Raw genomic sequence first — 19,475 nt, 5'->3', positions numbered from 1 at the left:
GGTTAGTAAACACAGGCTCCTGTTGCTGTGGATTTTTAAGTAATGCAATATATTTCTTTCAGAGTTTCATTGTCATGAATTTGAACTATCTATCCTTTAATCACTAAGAAGTTCTTTGCTGCTGATTGAGTACTTCAGTTTGCATTCCTTTTAAACTTAGAGGCTTCTGGGGGCTAGAGCCACCACCACCTTCCTGGCCAGATCAGAACTGAGGGACCCAGCTGTGCCCACCCCTGTGTCCTGGGCGAGCCTGGTGCCTTGTTTTTGACAGAGGACCTTCATTGCCTGCATCTGGGAGTGCTTGTGCCCCAGTCCTCAGCTGCTTCATGAGAAGTAGGTTGTGTACCGATCGGCTGCATGGATGACTTTTTAGGCTAGTTTTCATGACATTAGTGAATGAAAATAGTGGGGTTAGACCCCTTAACTTTTATACCCAGGGAAATCTTATGTACAAACATAACCAGTTATCTAATGAATGGGATCCAGTGCAAAACAAAAAAATTTGGGCCCCTAATTAAAAATTATTAGAATTTCAAGAAATGAACAGTAGAGGTAAAAGCCAGGGGAAGAACCCTTCCAAGCACAGGGCACTGTGTGCCTGCAGATTGTGTGCCTGTGAAGCCCTCCCTACTCAAGATCAGTGTGGGTCACTTTCTATCGCTTCCACCTCCCCAGCGCTCAGTGCATGTAAACCACCATCTGCAGTTTAAAGTGTTTTCCTCATTGGAATCCTAGGCTTACCCTGAAAGGCATCATCTTTCCATTTTCTAGATGAAGAAACTGAGGCTCCAAGAGCCTCCTATCTACCAGAGCCAGATCTCCAATCTATTTGGGCACCAGCCCCTGGCTGTCCTGTCAGTCCCTCCAAGCCACCAATTGTGTTTCATTGTTTCTCCCTAGAAAGCTGGGAAGGCCTGGGACCATGCAAATCCCAGTCTTTTCTCCATCAGTACTATCACCTTCCTCTTTCATGCACTTTTATTTGTAGCCTATGACTCTATAGTTAAGTTTTCCTGTCTTTTTCCAGAGTAACAGTTGCCCTATACCCTGGCCTTTTAGCTCCATGAAGTCAGGAATGCCATCTTCTTATTTGCACAGTGAATAACCTTGAGGAGGCAGGAATTCTGAGTGGGGAGATGTTATGTGGGGGCCTACCTCTACCTCAATTCCTCAATGAAGAGTCACAAAGCAAAAAATTAAATTCCTTTTTCAGCTTGTGTGACTTGAACAATTCTCCTTTTAGTTCAGGAGAGGGAGGATCTGCCCAGACCAGCTGTGTTATCTTACCTAGAGGAGGAGGGGAGCGACACCCACCCTGTCCTGTTCTGTGGCTGGCTTAGCCCAGTTGTGTCCAGCCTGTCCCTTAGGTGTCAATGCTCTGTCATTCATGCTGACATCCATAAGGGCAAGGCCTGGGCTTCCAGGGCACTGAGCTCTCTCTAACCTACCTCTGGACATTGGTGTGCCCAGTTTCTCATTGTCCTGCCTCCCAGTGTCACATGGTGCCTGCTGACCACAGTAGGAAAGAAGCTGCCCAACTCTCTCTCCTAGTACTGACATAAATGTCCTTCTGTGCTCCTCTTGCACCGTCTCTCATCTCCTCTCAGCTCTCGGGCTCCATGCATGTAAGCTGGGTCCCCACATTTGCAGCCACTTCTAGTGCTTGGGGAGGGTGTTGGCTTTGCTGAGAAAGCTCACTGGAAGCACAGGAGCCCCACTACCTGAGAGTGCATGACCTCCAACAAAGCTTTCCGGTGGGGCATGGTGTTCAGCTCTGTTTCAATCACCCCCTTGTGCTGACTGTGGTTGTGAGTATCAGTGGAGGGCTAAGGTGAGCCTAGAACTACCAGTTCCCAGACTGGGTGACTTAAACAATGGGAATTTATTTTCTCAAAGTTCCGGAGGCTGAGTTCAAGATACTGGCAGAGTTGCTATCTCCCAAGGCTTGTAGATGGCATCTTCTCCCTGTGTCCTCTCGTGGTCTTCCCTCTGTCCTAATCTCCTTTTATGAGGACACCAGTCATGTTGGATTAGAGCCCACCCTAATGACCTCATTTTAATTGAATTACTTCTTTGAAGGCCCTACTCCAAATACAGCCACAATCTGAGGGGCTGGGGATTAAGACTTCAACATGTGCATTTTGTGGCTGTACACAACTCAAACCATAGCAAGGCTTTTTGCCCGTGGGAGAAACAGATGTTTGGGTCATTGGTAAGAGAAAATGGGGGCAAAATGAAGGCAGAGAGGTGTGATGATAAAGAGGAAAAAAAAAGGGTTCATCTCAGGAAGCAGCTCCGTCCATTCCTTTCCTGGGAGCTGCTGATCCGGGCCTGAGGCACAGAAGTGGAAGGGTTACTAGTTTGCTTCCAAGATGGAATCTGGCCTCCCATGGGGACTGGAGCACTTGGCACGTTCTCCTGGTTTCAGTCACTATAAATAATCCCTTCTTCATGCAGCGTTAACAGGAGGAGCCCGGGGCGTGGGGTCCACAGCACCATCATCCCACCCATATTGTTTCCATTTCCTGCTTCCCAGCTCTCCTGGACTCCAGTGGGGAGCTCTGGGGGTGGGGCACGGCTGGACTTGGATTCTGGAAGCCAGCTGCTGCATCTCTGTGTTCTCCCTCCTCCTGCCCAGCCCCCTGTGCCTGTTGGGGTGGGGTCAGCCTGGGGTCCCAGCTGCTTCCTTGCTCATCAGGGAGCCCCGCCACAGGCCCCCGTGTGCTTCAGACAGGGCCTCAGCAGTTGGGTGGAAACACAGTCGGACTAATCTAACATGGCATGTGGGCAAGATGCCCGCCAGGTGGGTGAGAGGCAAGGAAGAAGTGGGCCAATTCCTCTTCTATTGCCCTTTATGAGTGACTCTGGACAATAGTAGGATTGTTACTGCAAAAGCCAGGCACCTGCTCACAGGATACTCTAGAATCCAAGAATTTTAATTCAATCATATCCATAAGATGCCTTTTGTCATGTAAAATAACATTTGTATGTTCCCCAGAAATTGAGGCAGGACATCTTGACTCCTGTCAATCTGTATTTCCCAAGTATCTGCCTGGGCTGACCTTGTTCATCCTCACTGTAAACACTGAGGGCCTCAAACCTGTTCACAATGTGCTTAGAGTTCAGCTGAGCATTGGTGTTTTTTTCTTAAGTTCACTCTCATCTATTTTTTTTTTTTAAGATAACCAAAGACTGCCATGGTGTAGTGTGTTCTTATCTCAATCCCCTTGTGAATGTTACTTTACTTGACAAAAGGCACTCTATGGACATTCTTAAGTTAAGATTTCTGAATTATGCTGGAGAGTTCTTAGGACTAATGCCTGGCTTCTATGAGAAAAGCAATGAAAGAAAATTGATGCTCAAGTCATAACTCTTGAGGTGTTCAGTCTACTAATATCAGTAGTGGAAACCATTGAAGAGGATGACTGCTATGGATTGACCATGGTATATCTCCTCTAAAACTCAGGTTGAAATTTAATTTCCATTATGAGATATTAAAAGCTGGGACCATATACTAATCAGCTTTTGGTCATTGTTACCAAAATACCTGACAGGAACAAGGTAGAAGAGAAAAGTTTATTTGGGTTCATGCTTTCAGAGGTTCAGACTATGATGGGCTGGCTCCATTGCTCTGAGCCCAAGATGAGGCAGAACATCATGGCACCTGGGCATGGTAGAGAGAAGTAGCTGGGAAGGAGAGGGGGTGGGGAGAGAGGGGTGGGGAGAGAGAAAAGCCTGGGACAAAACATAATCTGCAAGGGCACACCCCAGTGACCTACTTCCTTTAGCCATACCCTACCAGCCTACAGTTACCACCAGTGGTCCATTCAAATTATCAATCCATCAAATGGATGCATCCATTGATTAAGTTATAGTTCTCATGATCTAATCATTTCACTTTTGAACATTCCTGCATTGTCTATTGCTTGAACCTATTGTGGTGGGGGTATCTCATATCCAAACCACAGTGAACCTTTAAGAAATGATGAGGCTCTGTTTTCACAAATGAGTTAATGGGTCAATAAGTTATCATGAGGTTGATTCTGCTGTAAAAGTCAGTTGGACAAGGTCTCAAACACCCTTGTCTCTGCCGTGTCATGCCTGTGTCACCTCAGGATGCTGCCAGCAAGATGCCATAACCAGATGTGGCTCCTCAACTTTGAACCAGAGCCAAATTAAGCCACTTTTCTTTATAACTTCCTAGTCTGTGTTATTATTAGAAACTGGACAAAGACCAATGACATATCGATGGGATTTTTACAATGAAGGATATTTTTTATGTGACAAGTCTCACCTGACCCCATTACAGCTTCAACTTTGTTCATCCACAGTCTCTGTCAGATGTTCAATTGTGATCTCTTTTTCTTTCTTCCTTCTTGTTTATCTGTAGCACTGACCAGGTGACAAAGCTTTTGTTGACTCTTTGATCTGGGGCTCAAGTTCCTTCATGTGATCAGAGGGAGACATTGAGGGTCTGAAAATTGTGGGTTTGGATTACCCTAGAAGGAGACATTGGGGGTCTGACAATTGTGGGTTTGGATTACCCTAGAAGGAGACATTGGGGATCTGACAATTGTGGGTTTGGGTTACCCTGGGGATACCTGCTTGTTGGTTGCAAAGGCAGCAGTGGTGTTTAATGGAGTTGCACCTGTGAAGTGTAGGAATAGGGACATAGGACCTGGTGAGAGGACAGCACTGATTGTATAGAAAGAGGTTCCAGCATTCTGGGCAAAGCATCTTTTTTCATGGGTTCTGTCTGCCAGTTTCTTATTTTGTTTTCTGTTGCTATAACAAAGTACCTGAGGCTTGGTAATTTATAAATAAGAGAAATTTATTTGGCTCATGTTTCTGGAAGCTGAGAAGTCCATGAGCATAACACTGGCATCTGCTCAGTGTCTGGTAGAGGCCTTCTTGCTGCACCTTAACATGGTTGGGGGGCATCACATGAAAAGGCAGAGCAAGCATGCCAGGTCTCTCTCTTTTTATAAAGTCACTAATACCATCGTGGAGCCCTACTCTCATGACCTCATCTAATCCTAATCACTCCCAAGGCCCACCTCCAAATACCATTAAGCTATGATTTGGGGAATTGTTTTGACACATGAACTTTGTGAGACACATTTAAACCATAATATGGGGAGGCTCCCCCTGGGGGCTCCGGGACAGCATCGCCTCTCTGCACAGCCACCCTACACTAAGAACAGTGGGTCTTTGGAAAAGCGAGCAACGCTCAGTCTCTCTGCGACCTGCTGGTTGGGTGGGCATCAGGGTGTCTCCATTAAAGATCATCTCAGGGAAGAATGTGAGTGGGAGAAGGAGTCTGGTCCTAATGAAGAAACCCAAACAGAAAAAGGTGGATGGGGAATGGAGTTCTGAAGCCTCTTTTGGGGTGTTGGGCGAGTCCTTCAACTCTTCCTGTTCCTGAGGCTTGTTCTCTATTCTTGCATGTCAACTGAGAGCTCTGTTGTTCTCCGTTAGTGGTACTAGTGCAGCATCCTGCTTGACCATTACTGAGCATGTTCCCTGGTTAGTGTTGAAATAGCTCAGATGGAGAAAGAGGGAATAAAGGCAGGCTCAGCCTTGTGGTGGCAGACCGTCAGAGGAGGTGGCTCATCCCTGACCCTGGGCAGATCTGACCCTGTCCAGAGACCTTGGGGGAGGCTGACAGGGGAGATGGGATGTGTGCTGAACATTTTTAAGAGGTTGCAAACTTCCAAATTTTTTGTGTGACAACAAATTAACAATTTTTGAAACATGTTCAGCCAGATGGTTGGTGTTTGGCATTCCATGTGAATGGGATTGTCCATAGATGAGCATGTGGTAGGCCACGGAGGCTGTCCTCAGAAGAAGCCCTCCTCCGACCATCAGGAAGGTGGAGAGTGAACATGGAAGGTACAGGCGTCGCCTGTCTCCCTGGTCATGCTGAGCACTCAGCTCCACTGTGGACTGGCCACATGAGGACAGGCTGTAGCCTTCAATCATCATTTTCTCTTTTTCCCCTTTTCTCTACAGAGGTCTGTGGGGCTCTCAATGTCACCGTGTCCCCAGGGCCTGTGGTTGACTACCTGGAGGGGGAAAATGCCACCCTCCACTGCCATGTCTCCCAGAAGAGGCGGAAGGACAGCTTGTTGGCCGTGCGCTGGTTCTTTGCACGTTCGAACTCCCAGGAGGCCTTGATGGTCAAGATGACCAAGCTACGAGTGGTGCAGTACTACGGGAACTTCAGTCGCAGCGCCAACAGGCAGAGGCTGCGCCTGCTTGAGGAGAGGCGGGGGACTCTCTACAGGCTCTCAGTGTTGACCCTTCGGCCAGCAGATCAAGGGCATTATGTCTGCAAAGTCCAGGAAATCAGCAAGCACAGGAATAAATGGACAGCCTGGTCCAATGGCTCCTCAGCAACAGAAATGAGAGGTGAGGGCACATCTAGTCTCTCTGGAGATGTAGGGTGTAGGGTGCGGAGGCCTGGGGGGAGGCCAGGTCAGTGGTCAGTCCTGTCACAGTGCAGAGGACAACAGTTCAGCTCTGCTAGAACACATCTTGTCTGTCTGTGGGCCACAGCCACGTGAGTTGAACCATGGGGACGAGGGCAGAGCTTTATTTGGACATTTGGGCTGATGCAGGGTGTAGACATGGAAATGGGGAACAGAAAGGAGCAAGTGTCTGCCCCTAGGCCATTTAACCTGTTCTTTGGGTAACACCTTTTTCCTGTCTAAACATTGGAGTAGATGTGCTCTCTCAAAGGTAAACAAAGCCAGACACAGGCTAAACAAAGCCAATTAGAACATATAAAAAGGTTCATTACTTTCAAGTAAGTGTGATCATCTAGCTTGTGATTTAATGTGAATCTACTTTCAGTGAACAAAGTGAAACTTACAAAAAGCAATGGAAAGAGGATGGGGTCTTTGGTCCATGTGGAGTCCATCAGAGTTTGCTAAGTTGCTTCTGGAAGTTAGGCTCCTACCTTCCCACAGAGGCCGGGAGACAGGTTCTGTCATCAGGTGAAGGCTGGAACAAACAGTAAGTTCTTTTACCAGCCTCGATTAGTCTCAGGCAGGCACCCTGTGGAGAGTGGATCATTCTAGGCATGCACCCCGAACTGTCAGAAATTTTGTGTTTGTTCAAGTTTTTATAGGCCTAGCTGAGAGAGGGTTCGGAGGAGCTTGACTAGAGTTTGGTCAAGAAATGAGCCTTTACCGGTGCCAGCCTCTAACTTAGATCTATGCAGCCTTGATTACTTTGGCTAGAGTGCTGGATACCCTGCAGGTGCCATGTGTCAGTAGGTCCTGATGTGAATTGCCAGGCCTAACAATAGGGCAGACTGGTGGCTCTGAGGAGTTGCCTAGGGGGACTGAACCAAGGTCAGACAACAGCTTGCTGTGAGATTCATCAGGAAGTGGGTGAAGGCTCAGAGGCGGCCCTCCCTTCTTGGGGACAGATAGGAAGTGCTTGCCATAGTTTTGGAGCATTTTGGCTACCAAGTACTAAATCGAAGGTCAGCATTTTTGATTACCGGTATTCTGTTTAAGAAGATACCTCTTGCAATTTTAACAAAACTTTCTATTGTGCACTCAACTTATAACTTTGATTGCTTTGAACTTGAATTTAGCTTGCAGAAGATCAGAGTAAAGCTGGTGGTCTCCAGCAAAAACAAGAATGATCTAATTTTATGATGTATATGTAATAAATATTAAAGGCCTTAGTGATATTGTTTTGATAGCTTTTTGTTAAGGAATAAAACTCAGCTGTGAAGGTAGTTTTAATATTCTATATGAATATGAAACATATTAAAGAAAAATTATTTATATGAGTGCCACAGTCTGGCTGGGCACAAAATCACGAGCCACCACACAGCTTGTAGATTCAAACAGCAACTCTTTATTCCTGAACTCACACCAGCCGTCTACAATCACGTTCTGGGGAAATCCACGTTCTCTGCCCAAATCCACCTCCACTGGGCTTCTATCTCCAAAATATACTGTCTGAATCCCGTGAGAACTCAAGGGGAACTCAGGCAGCAAGATACGCCCTATTCCCAGCAGGAATAATCTTAAACCTTAAACCTGGAACCTAAACCGGGAACGCCCTAATCCGCCTTGGTCCTTGAGCAAGGTCACCTACATTCAATGTCACTGCAACATGGGGTACGCTGGCAAGGAAATTGTCATACCTACTTGGCTAATGGCTCCCAGCATATGAGTGGTCTTTAAAGCATGTCTTTGTAATGTTTGTTAACACAGAATGATATAATAATTGAAATGCTGTGCACTTTTTTCTCCCTAAACAAATTAATTCAAGAAAACAAATGACTATTAGTATAAAAATGTATCTTGGCACAGAAAACAAAAGCTACATTAAAAAAAAAAAATACCGGGGCTGAAGAGGGAACCCACACTGACTATCTCTTGGCTCTGAAACATAGATTGTGTGTGTGTGTGTGTGTGTGTATTGCTTGTCTTTACGTCCCAGTATATTCTGGAGTCATGCACTAAATCTCTTGGCAGTAATAAAGCTCTGCCAATTAGAACATATAAAAAGGTTTACTACTTTCAAATAAGTGTAATCATCTAGTTTGTTATTTAATGTGAATTAGTGAGTGAAACGGGGTTTCTTCTAGAACATTTATTTGGAAACTTGCTTCAAAAACCTGAGGTAGTTTGTAAGGCTTCACTGGAAATAAAGGATCTTTTCCCCTCCATCTTTTTCCCCCCAAATTTCCTCATTCTCCCTTTTCTCTTCCCTCCTATCTCCCCTTCCCTCACTCTGTCTTTTTTCTCCTTCCTCTTTCCTCTCTGTCTCTCCTCTTTCTCTCTCACTGCCCTTCGCGTTCTTTTGACCTCTCACCTGGAAGTGGTTCTAACTTCACAGTGAGCTGCTTCCTGCTCTGCCTGCCTCATTCTCTGGGGACGGCCACAGTTCATTGATGGGAAGAATGGAAACTTGAACAATGATCATAACCTACCAGATGCTCCACCGCAGCTCTGAGGGATTATGCCCAGAGGGTTAGGAAAGGTAACCCTAGGTAAAAGGCCTGAAACCAGTCCGTCTTGTTCTGGTTGGGATGTATGCTTCCTGGGCTGGAGGAAGCTTTCAGAGCCTTGGCTGGTTGCTTGTCTTTTCTGGGCAAGATTGGGGCCAGCTTGCTGCTCCAGCCTCCCAGGGTGCCTTTCCTGGTGCCCTTTGTCTTGCTTATCCCTGGGGACCTTGTTTTCCTACATCTCCACTTTAGTTGTTATGTGGAAAACAAAAACATAAGCCAACAGCAAAATGCTAGTTCTGTGGATAAACACATTTGGGTTGGAATGTTAAACAGGACTGCCTAGAGGTGTTTTGGAGGGCCTTCCCACCTGCTCCACCCAGGCTCCAGAGTCTTTTCTACCATTCATTCTTTTTCCCTCCTTTCTGCCAGGTTCTCAAGCCATCAGTGGGAGAGGGGAATGCTTCTTGGGGTTTCCCTTGTAACACTATCCCACTGTTGGCCCTTCACTGTCAACTTGATCATGTGCTCCTTCCTGCAATGTTCTTAATGTGGGATAAAATGGCCTTTCACTGTAAACTCCCAGAAAGAAAGACCAGGGCTGGTCTCTTCACATCTGGCTGTTGCAAGCCCCTCTTCCAGCAGATGGAGGGTCTTGACTCATGCCAAAATATGTAAGGAATGGTTCCTGGCACAAAGTAACTGCTATAGGAGTATTGGCTCTTATTATTTGTCCTGATTTCCACATATTTGTTGTTTTCTTCTGCAAAAATAATGTAGTTCAGTTTCAGAGAATATGGAAAAACACTGAAAGTGTTTAAAGAAGAAAATAAAAAAAGACTTACTGTGTCTTCATCCACCATGCTAACATTTCAATGTCAATCCTTCTAGTATTTTGTACAAATAGAAATATGAAACCTCACTTCAGTCTTAGTATAAATACTGTTCTGTGCCTGGCTTTTTTGACATTGGTAAATAATGTTCAAGTTTCCCTTGTTAGATATGCTTCCATAGTGTAATTTTAATGGCAGAATAGCATACCATGGTGTGGATGTACCAAAATTTAGCTTCCCACTTATTATATTGAACATTTAAGCTGTGCTAAATCTTTGTCAGTTAATCTCCAGAAATGTCACTGTTTAGTATAAGTCCTAGTAATTAAATTCTGGGTCCAAGCGTATACCCGACTTAAAAATTGATGCTAGAATAGTTAATAAATTTATTTTCTCACCAGCATTAAAAATAACTTTTTCCATAGATTCATCTTTATAATCATGATGGTTAGTTTTCTGTATTCACTTGATTTGGCTTAAGGATGCCCAGATTGCTGACAAATCATGATTGATAGATATGTTGTTTCTGGTTCTCTGAACCTTATTTCTTAGAACCCTGACTAATTCAATAACATATACTTTTTGAGGATGATGGTGATGATGATGATGATGATGGTGATGATGATGATGATGATGATGATGATATGACAAATATGTGGAAACAGTACCTGTCACAAAATTGAACCTCAGTAAATACTTGATAAATGTATGAAGTGCTCTTTGTGAGGTGGAATTAGCATCCCTTGCTGTGGATACCTTTGAGGTAGAAATGACAAGGTAGATACAGTAACTCTCTCTGGGAAACCCGCATCTCTTTTCCTTGACCTATTCCAGTTGTACATCTTATTTGAGGCTCCACATCCATCTTTCCTCTTCCACTGTACCTTCTTTGAGTTTGCCAAACCACAGAAAGCTTTCTTACCTACGGCATCCTGCAGATTATATATTTTTAGTACTGTTGGCACCACTTTCTATAGTAACTACAGGGAATGATGTAAAAAATGTGTATATGAATAAAAAACAAGGAAAATACAAAAATGTAAAAGTCGATGGACCTAATGTCCCCTGCTCTGCTCCTAGCCCCACAGATATTCATCATCCACATTTGGTTTAGATCTTTCAAGTCCTTCTTCTACTGACATTCATCTATATCCTCATAAGAATATTTTAACAGTAGCACATGTATTGATTTACAATTATTGTTGATGGTATTATATGTATTTTTTTTTGCTGGCATTATATAGTGAGATAAGACCAGTCTGAATCCAATCATTCCCACAGTGATGGACTTAAGAAACTTTCAATTTTCACCACACAAACAGTGATTTTAGTGAACAGCTTTGTTTGCACTTCCAAGTGTCTCTGTTGATTGGATTCTTGGAAAGAGGTTGCTGGGCCTAAGGCTGTGCATATTTAAATTTTTAATAGACAATGCCAAATTAAATTATATACTTGTAAGATACAATGGTGGGACAATCACAGGATAAACATCCCCATTTCAAAAAACATATATGGGACCATAGAAAGGACGAATAAAAACCAAGTAGGATTAAAAACTCAGGAATGTGATCATAAAATCTGCAAATCTGTAGCTTCAGCTCTAGCATCTGGAGCACTCCATGGCATGACATGAGCTCTGAAGGACTTGTGCAGCCCTGCTCTCATGACTTTGCCAGTTGCAGCCCACAAGACCTCTCTCTTAGAGTCCTCTGCTTCTTGCCCATTTTCTTGGCAGACATCACACGTTTCTGGCATCTCTAACTTCCTGGGGCCTCCACTGAAGCTTTGGTTTCACTCTCAGAACTTCTCAGAGGCTGTCAATAGGGATTCTGACCTCACCACGCGCTGCGTGGTCTCCCATGGTCTTCCACTCTGAAATCTTGGTGGAAGCTTCCATGATCTCACAACTCTTGCTTTCTGCATGTCTGCAACACGAAGATCACATGATGACACCAACGTCTGCCACCAACAGACCTGCTTGGACTATAGCTGTGGTGGCCTCTGAGTGCTAGAATGGCTGAGCAATATGAAATGAATCCTGGGGGAGCAACTTCCTAGGCAGTCCTGTGCAAGTAGGGTGCACCAAACTCACTCTCCTCAAAGAAACCTCTTTCAGACCTCTTTTATCCTTTTACACTCTTGAGCTTGCAACCAGTGGGGTCAGGTCAATTCCCGAGATACATTCCCTCAAGGCATCTTTCCTGTTGTGCTGGTGCAAAGTAATGATTTCTTTTTAATGGTGCCAATTTCTTTAGCTATCACACCCTCAACTTTTCACAAGTTTCTTTTCTAGTCAAAATGCAAGTTTTTGAAATCTTTTTATTCTGTCTTTTTTTCAAAATTAGCCACGGTAACTCCGGCTAAAAGTAGCCAGTGATATAGTTTGATACCCATGATATAGCTTGAATGCTGTGCTGCCTTGAAATTTCTTTCACCAGATTAATTAGTCCACCACCTTTAAACTCAGCCTCACAGAAAGTTTCAGGATATGGACAAAATGTAGACAAGTTCTTTGCCAGAAAGTAACATGAATGGCTTTTTGCACAATTCCCAGTTGAGTCCTCATTCCCATATGAAACCTCATGAGCACAGTATTTACTTTCCAAATTCCTGTCAGCATTCTGATCTTCATCCGCATCAGAATCACCCATTAAGCTCTGCTTACAATGTTCCAAGTTTTCTCTAGTGGGCTTCTCCTAACTTTTCCAAATGTATCCCACCAACCAGTTCCAAAGGTTTCTGAGCAACATTATCAGAGAGTGTCATAGCAACAACTCCACTACTCAGAACCAATTTTCTGTTAGTCAGCTTTCTGTCACTGTGGAAAAAATACCTGGGAAAATTAACTTAGAGGAGGAAATATATATTTGTTTCAGGGTTTCAGTCCTTAGTCATTTGACCATTGCATTGACCTTGTGGCAAGGCAGAGTGTTACAGGGAGTGCATGGTGGAGTAAAATGACTCATGGTGGATGGGAAGCAGAAGAGAGGATTTGGGGAATGATTAGGGACAAAATATAGTCTTCAAGTCCATGCCCCCAGTGACCTACTTATTTTTAACTAGGTCACACATCAAAAGTTTCCACTACCTTCCAAATAGTGCCAACAACTGGAGACTGCACCTTCAACCCATGAGCCTTTCGGATTCCAGATCCAAACCATAACACTCTTTCATCTTTTTGAAATACGCTTTTTGAAAATTTTACTTATTTATTTATTCTAATTAGGTATATATGACTGCAGAATGCATTCTGATTCATTATAAACAATTGCAGCACAACTTTTCATTTATTTGGTTGTACATGATGTAGCATCACACCATATGTGCAGTCATACGTGTGCCTAGGGTATTGATGTCCATCTCATTCCACCATCTTTTCTGCCCCAATATTCCCTCTCCTCCCCTCTCTCTCTTTTTGTCCAATCATAGTTCCTTCATTTTTCCCATGACCTGCCCCTCCCATTATGGATCAGCATCCACTTATCAGAGAGAATATTTGGGCTTTGGTTTTTGGGGATTGGCTTACTTAGCAAGATATTTTCCAACTCCACCCATTTACCTGCAAATGCCATAGTTTTATTCTCTTTTACTGCTGAGTAATATTCCATTGTGTATATATACCACAGTTTCTTTATTCATTCATCTATTGAAGGGCATCTACGTTGCTTCCACAGTTTAGCTATTGTGAATTGAATTGCTATATTCATTGATGTGGCTGCGTTACTATAGTATGCTGATTTTAAGTCCTTTGGGTAGAGACTGAGGAGTGGGATAGCTGGGTCAAATGGTGGTTCCATTCCAAGTTTTCTAAGGAATTTCCATACTGTTTCCAGAGTGGTTGCACCAATTTGCGGTCCCTTCAGCGATGTATGAGTGTGCCTCTTCCCCTACATTCTCACCAACACTTAATGTTTTTTGTATTCTTAATAACTGCCACTCTGACTGGTGTGAGATGAAATCTTAGAGTAGTTTTGATTGGCATTTCTCTAATTACTAGAGATGTTGAACATTTTTTCATATATTTGTTGATCAATTGTCTATCTTCTTCTGAAAAGTGTCTATTCAGCTCTTTTGTCCATTTATTAATTGGGTTGTTTTTTTTTTGTGTGTGTTAATTTTTTTGAGTTCTTTATATATTCTGGAGATTAGTGCTCTGTCTGACATGTGTGTGGCAAAAATTTGCTCCCAAAATGTAGGCTCTCTCTTCACCTCATTGATTGTTTCTTTTGCTGAGAAGAAGCTTTTTAGTTTGAATCCATCCATTTATTGATTCTTGATTTTTATTTCTTGCACTTTAGGAGTCTTTTTAAGGAAGTCGGGGCCTACTCCAACATGATGAAAGTTTGGGCCTACTTTTTCTTTTATTAAGCACAGGGTCTCTGGTCTAATTCCTAAGTCCTTGATCCACTTTGAGTTGAGTTTTGTGCATGGTAAGAGATAGGGGTTTAGTTCTATTTTGCTACATTTGGATTTCCAGTTTTCCCAGCACCATTTGTTGAAAAGCCTATCTTTTCTCTAATGTATGTTTTTTTTTTATTGGTTGTTCAAAACATTACAAAGCTCATGACATATCATCTTTCATACATTTGATTCAAGTGGGTTATGAACTCCCATTTTTACCCCAAATACAAGTTGCAGAATCACATCAGTTACACATCCACATTTTTACATAATGTCATATTAGTGACTGTTGTATTCTGCTACCTTTCCTATCCCCTACTATCCCCTCTCCCCTTCCCTCCCATCTTCCCTCTCTACCCCATCTGCTGTTATTCAATTCTCTCCCTTGTTTTTTTCCCCTTTCCCCTAACAAACTCTTATATGTAATTTTGTGTAACAATGAGGGTCTCCTTCCATTTCCATACAGTTTCCCTTCTCTCTCCCTTTCTTTTCCCCCACTCGTCTCTGTTTAATGTTAATCTTTTCCTCATGCTCTTCCTCCCTGTTCTGTTCTTAGTTGCTCTCTTTATATCAAAGAAGACATTTGTCATTTGTTTTTTAAGTATTGGCTAGCTTTACTTAGCATAATCTGCTCTAATGCCATCCATTTCCCTGCAAATTCCATGATTTTGTCGTTTTTTAGTGCTGCGTAATACTCCATTGTGTATAAATGCCACATTTTTTTATCCATTCATCTATTGAAGGGCATCTAGGTTGATTCCAGAGTCTATCTATTGTGAATTGTGCTGCTATGATCATTGATGTGGCAGTATCCCTATAGTATGCTCTTTTAAGGTCCTCAGGGAATAGACCGAGAAGTGCGATAGCTGGGTCAAATGGTGGTTCCATTCCCAGCTTTCCCAGGAATCTCCATACTGCTTTCCAAATTGGCCACACCAATTTGCAGTCCCACCAGCAATATGTTTTTGATGCCTTTGTCTAATATGAGATAACTGTATTTATGTGGGTTTGTCTCTGTGTCTTCTCTTCTGTACCATTGGTCTACATGTCTATTTTGGTGCCAATACCATGCTGTTTTTGTTACTGTAGCTTTGCAGTAGCATTTAAGGTCTGGTATTGTGATGCCTCCTCTTCACTCTTCTTGCTAAGCATTGCTTTGGCTATTTTGAGTCTCTTATTTTTCCAAATGAATTTCATGATTGCTTTTTCTATTGATATCCATTTAAATAAAAGGTATGTAGAACCTAACATACTGTTTGTTTTCAAATAGTAACCTGTCCTCCCTATATTCCATATTCAATAGTTAATTCCCTGTCTTGAAATCTCCATTTATTTCATTAGCTTAATTTCTACATTTAAATGTAAAATGTGTACATCTCATCAATATAATTCTATCTTAATTACTATAGAATAGGACAAATCTCTTCATTATTCTGTAAATCAATATCTTGGCTATTTTTCATATTTAGTTGAGAAACAACTAGTAAGATTTATGTTGGGATTTTATTGACTTTATAGATTTCTTTGGGGTGAGCATATGCATCTGTATTAATCTTTTTCTATTATTATAACAAAATACTTGAGGTTAGGTTCTTTATTTAGCTCACATGTTTGGAAGCTGAAAGTCTAGGATCAATAGCTTCTTCTGTGTGGCCTGAGGTCAGGGCTCTCTTGGCTGCGTGACAACATGGTGGAAGCACATGGAAAAGGGAGAGATCACATGGTACGACAGAAAGCCAGAGAGAAACTCAGGGGCCAGATTTGCTCTTTTAATAACAACTCCCTCTTGATGAAATTAAATGGGGTCCCTTGTCCCTTGAGAGCTACAGTAAACCCTCATGAGGACAGTGCCCCCTTGATTGACCTATCTCCTACCTGAGCCCCATCTCATAAAGGTTAAACCACCTCTTAGTACTGCCTCATTGGGGACCAAGCCTCCAGTGCAGGAAGCCTTGGTAGACAAACCACATCCAAACCATTGCAGCATCTTATACAGCTTTACTATTTCAAATATTCCTATCCAGGAATCTGTTGTGTCCCTTCATCTATTCAGGTTCTTTCTATGTCTTTCTGTAATAACATCTTCACATGATTCTTAACTTTTTTTTTATTGTGTTTGTTTCTAGGTATTTCATGGTTGTAATCAGGATCAATCTCTCTCCTTCTACCACACACACACACACACACACACACACACACAGCACTTTTAAACTGGTTATTGCTAATAGAAAATTCTGACCTTTGGTGATGTGTATTTGGCAACATAATGAGTAACCTTGTTGTTTCAGAGGTAGTTCTTTTTCAGGTTCTTTTCAGTTGCTTCTCAATGTGTCTGTGAATTTATATCTTATAACTTTTTCTAACTTTATTACATTAGCCAGTATTTTAGAGATAGCGAGTATTCTTCTTGAATGACATTATGAATTTTAACTTTACCATTTGGATTTTATCTGGACCATGTCTTTTCACTCAATCTCTATAATTACTGTTAGAGACTGTCAGTTGCCTTAATAAAAAGCCAGCTTTAAAGTGTCGATGATTTTTTTATGACCTCACTAGTAAATCTTCATGGGATGCCCTCACAATATCTCCTAGTGATTTGCCTTTTCCTTCTTGTATTTTTTTAAAGCTTACTTAAAAATCCATTCTTAAAAACCTTTCAGAGATAGATTAGATGACATGTTTTTAACATGACATTTGCATGCCTCTAAGCCATTTGGTACTTTCTCTCTTCGAGGATTTCTCACTTTTCCTTAGCTGGAATTCTGACCTTGAGTGGTAACGGCTTAAGAAACATCAGAGAGTCTTCTATGAAGAGGGAAGGAATGAGAATGAGTGAGTGATCCCATTGGCTCCAAACGATCAGTATTGGGAAAGTCATGGTGGTTGAATAGATTAAACCTGTGTATATTATTGGCGTATCACAACCAAACTGCCATGAACACCACTGACAGTCTCCCAGCTTAGAGATTTAACTTGTTTGTACATATCACAGGGAGTCAAGTTTACTGTCATGATACAAGTTTGTATCACAGTTCTTTGATTTGCTTTATTGAATGGGAAAGAAAGAATGGAGTTACATGGGGAATCCAGGGACTCGTGTATAATTCAGCCTGTCATATCAAACTACATCCCTTAGATGATGGCTTTGACAAAGTCTTTTTTTTAATCATGTATTTGGTCTCCTCTTTTTTTTATATCATCTTTACTTTATTTATTTATTTATTTTTATGTGGTGCTGAGGATTGAACCCAGGGCCTTGCATGTGCTAGGTGAGCGCTCTACTGCTGAGCAACAACCCCAGCCCCAACAAAGTCTTACATGTTAGTTATGTGCTTGTCAAATACATTATAAATGTCACGCAAAATTTTAAAAATCAGAACAGACAATTCCAAGACCAAAGCAAATAACCAACCCATTTCAGCATCTACAGTGTTACTGGGTTAACTCTGTTCTAAATATTTTTGTTTTTCTCCCCAGTCTGGGTATGTCCTTGAGAAAGTATGTATAGTGATTAGAAAAAAAAAGTAGGAAGTCATTGGAGTGAAATCTACTTTAATAAATTAGTCTGTGGTCTTATATTTTCACTGTGAAAATTATTAAAATATGATAGAGGTTGTGTTCTTTAGAGAGTGGGGGAGTATTAAATCAGGATGTATCTGCAAACCATGCATATGTTGGATTTGATGGTGTTGCTCCTGAGTGCACCCAGGATTGTTGGCTTGATAAGACAGAAAACTTGATATAATGTAAATGAAGAGTGAAAGTGTGGGACTCTCTAGAGGACAATGAAGTCATGCTATTTTAAAGAATCTGTCATTACAGAGGAACTGGTAGATGCTATTATACACACGCACACACACACACACACACACACACACAAAGGTAAAAGGAAAAGCAAAGACTTTTTCAATTGCCTGAGCCATGTTATGATTTCACTGGGTGAAAAACCCTGGTAAACGAGAATATGGATTGAATGATGCTAAATGGCACATGGTGTCAGAACCCCCTGGAGAGGCTCTCTGTGAAAAGAGTGAGGGTCAATGTTAGGTTTGATTTCATCTAATTGTTTTATCAATGACACTGAAAAAGGAGCCCACATCAGCTTAATGAACTTTACAGAAAATGCAAAATTGGGAAATGTTCTTAATGTCAGTGAGGAGTAAAGCATAATAAAAATGATTCCAGAGAGGTAAGAAATATAGGCAGGAAATAACAAAATGAAATTCAATTTGAAGAAAGGCAGAGTAACACATTGGGGGAACATGAATCTCAAGCACTGTAGGATAGTCACCAGGAGGCCAGGAGGCTGCTCCTGCGAAGGGATTCTGAGCCATTATTGAAGGTGAATTAGATGTGAGCTTGCAACGTGACACTACAGCACAGCAGCCAGTGACATCTCTGTCCACCTACAAATCTGCCTGGAGTCCCTTGGAAGGAAGGCGCGTACGTCATGTGTACTACACTGGTGAGACTCTAATGGGACCTCACAGTCAGCTTTGGGAAATTCATTTCCAGAAAGATAGATTCAAAGTAGAGAAAAAAGTAAAAACATGATAAGGAAATGAGCTGCAGCCTTCAGGGATATGATCTGTTCCTTCAGTTGAAGAAGATTTGCTTGGCTCAATGAAGAGACTGCATTGGAAAATACCGTGAGCCAGCCCTAGGTGGATTCATTTATCCTTTTACTCCGTGATATGTATTTTAGGCTGTTTCTCATTCCTTTAACAAAATTCCTGAGACTGGCTAATTTATAAATAATAGAGATTTATTTAGCTCATGGTTTTAGTGGCTGGGAAGTCCAAGAGCAACAAGGGCTTCTTGCTGCATCACAATGTCGTAGAGAGCGTCACATGGTAAGATGGAACATACATGCTAGAGAGAGTTCACTTTTATAACAAAGCCACACTTGGGATAACCATTAGTTCATTGATCTGTCAAAGGATTTGTCCATTCTTGAGGGCAGATCCCTCATGGTCCAGTAACTTCCCAAAGATCCCACCTGTCAATATTGCTGCATTGGGGACCAAGTTTCTAATGCATGAACTTCTTTGGGGAGAAACACTCAAACCATAGCAGCAGGTAATCCGACAGCTTCTCTGAACCTGATCATTGCAGTCACAGAAATCTGGAAACCAGTGGCTGGGCGCATTCTGTGGGAAGTAAATACACAGATGGGCAATTATGTGCATATACATATATACACACATATACAACGTGGGAACAAAGGCAAAAATAAACACAGGACACCGTGGGTCCATCACTAG

At 42.2% G+C, this 19,475-nt stretch overlaps 1 protein-coding gene across 2 annotated transcripts in view; it reads left to right on the top strand.

Moving 5' to 3' along the window:
* Positions 1 to 19,475, top strand: part of Vstm4 (V-set and transmembrane domain containing 4) — a 100,424-nt gene that overhangs the window by 2,178 nt on the left and 78,771 nt on the right. Inside the window, exons 2-3 of one of the 2 annotated variants that reach the window (XM_058580002.1) lie at positions 6,013 to 6,414; positions 9,409 to 9,539. In XM_058580002.1, coding sequence (XP_058435985.1) covers positions 6,013 to 6,414; positions 9,409 to 9,524 — 518 coding nt within the window. In that variant the 3' untranslated portion in view covers positions 9,525 to 9,539. Of the gene's footprint in view, positions 1 to 6,012; positions 6,415 to 9,408; positions 9,540 to 19,475 lie in introns of those variants that run through there. The other variant, XM_046446717.2, reaches the window with a different exon arrangement.

Source organism: Marmota monax, unplaced genomic scaffold (genome assembly GCF_021218885.2).
Source record: "Marmota monax isolate L192 unplaced genomic scaffold, Marmota_monax_Labrador192_F-V1.1 WCK01_AAM20220418_F8-fsc00207, whole genome shotgun sequence".
NCBI classification, from domain to species: Eukaryota; Metazoa; Chordata; class Mammalia; order Rodentia; family Sciuridae; genus Marmota; species Marmota monax.
The sequence above is the reverse complement of the archived record's forward strand: the minus strand, read 5'-3'. Positions and strand labels throughout refer to the sequence as shown.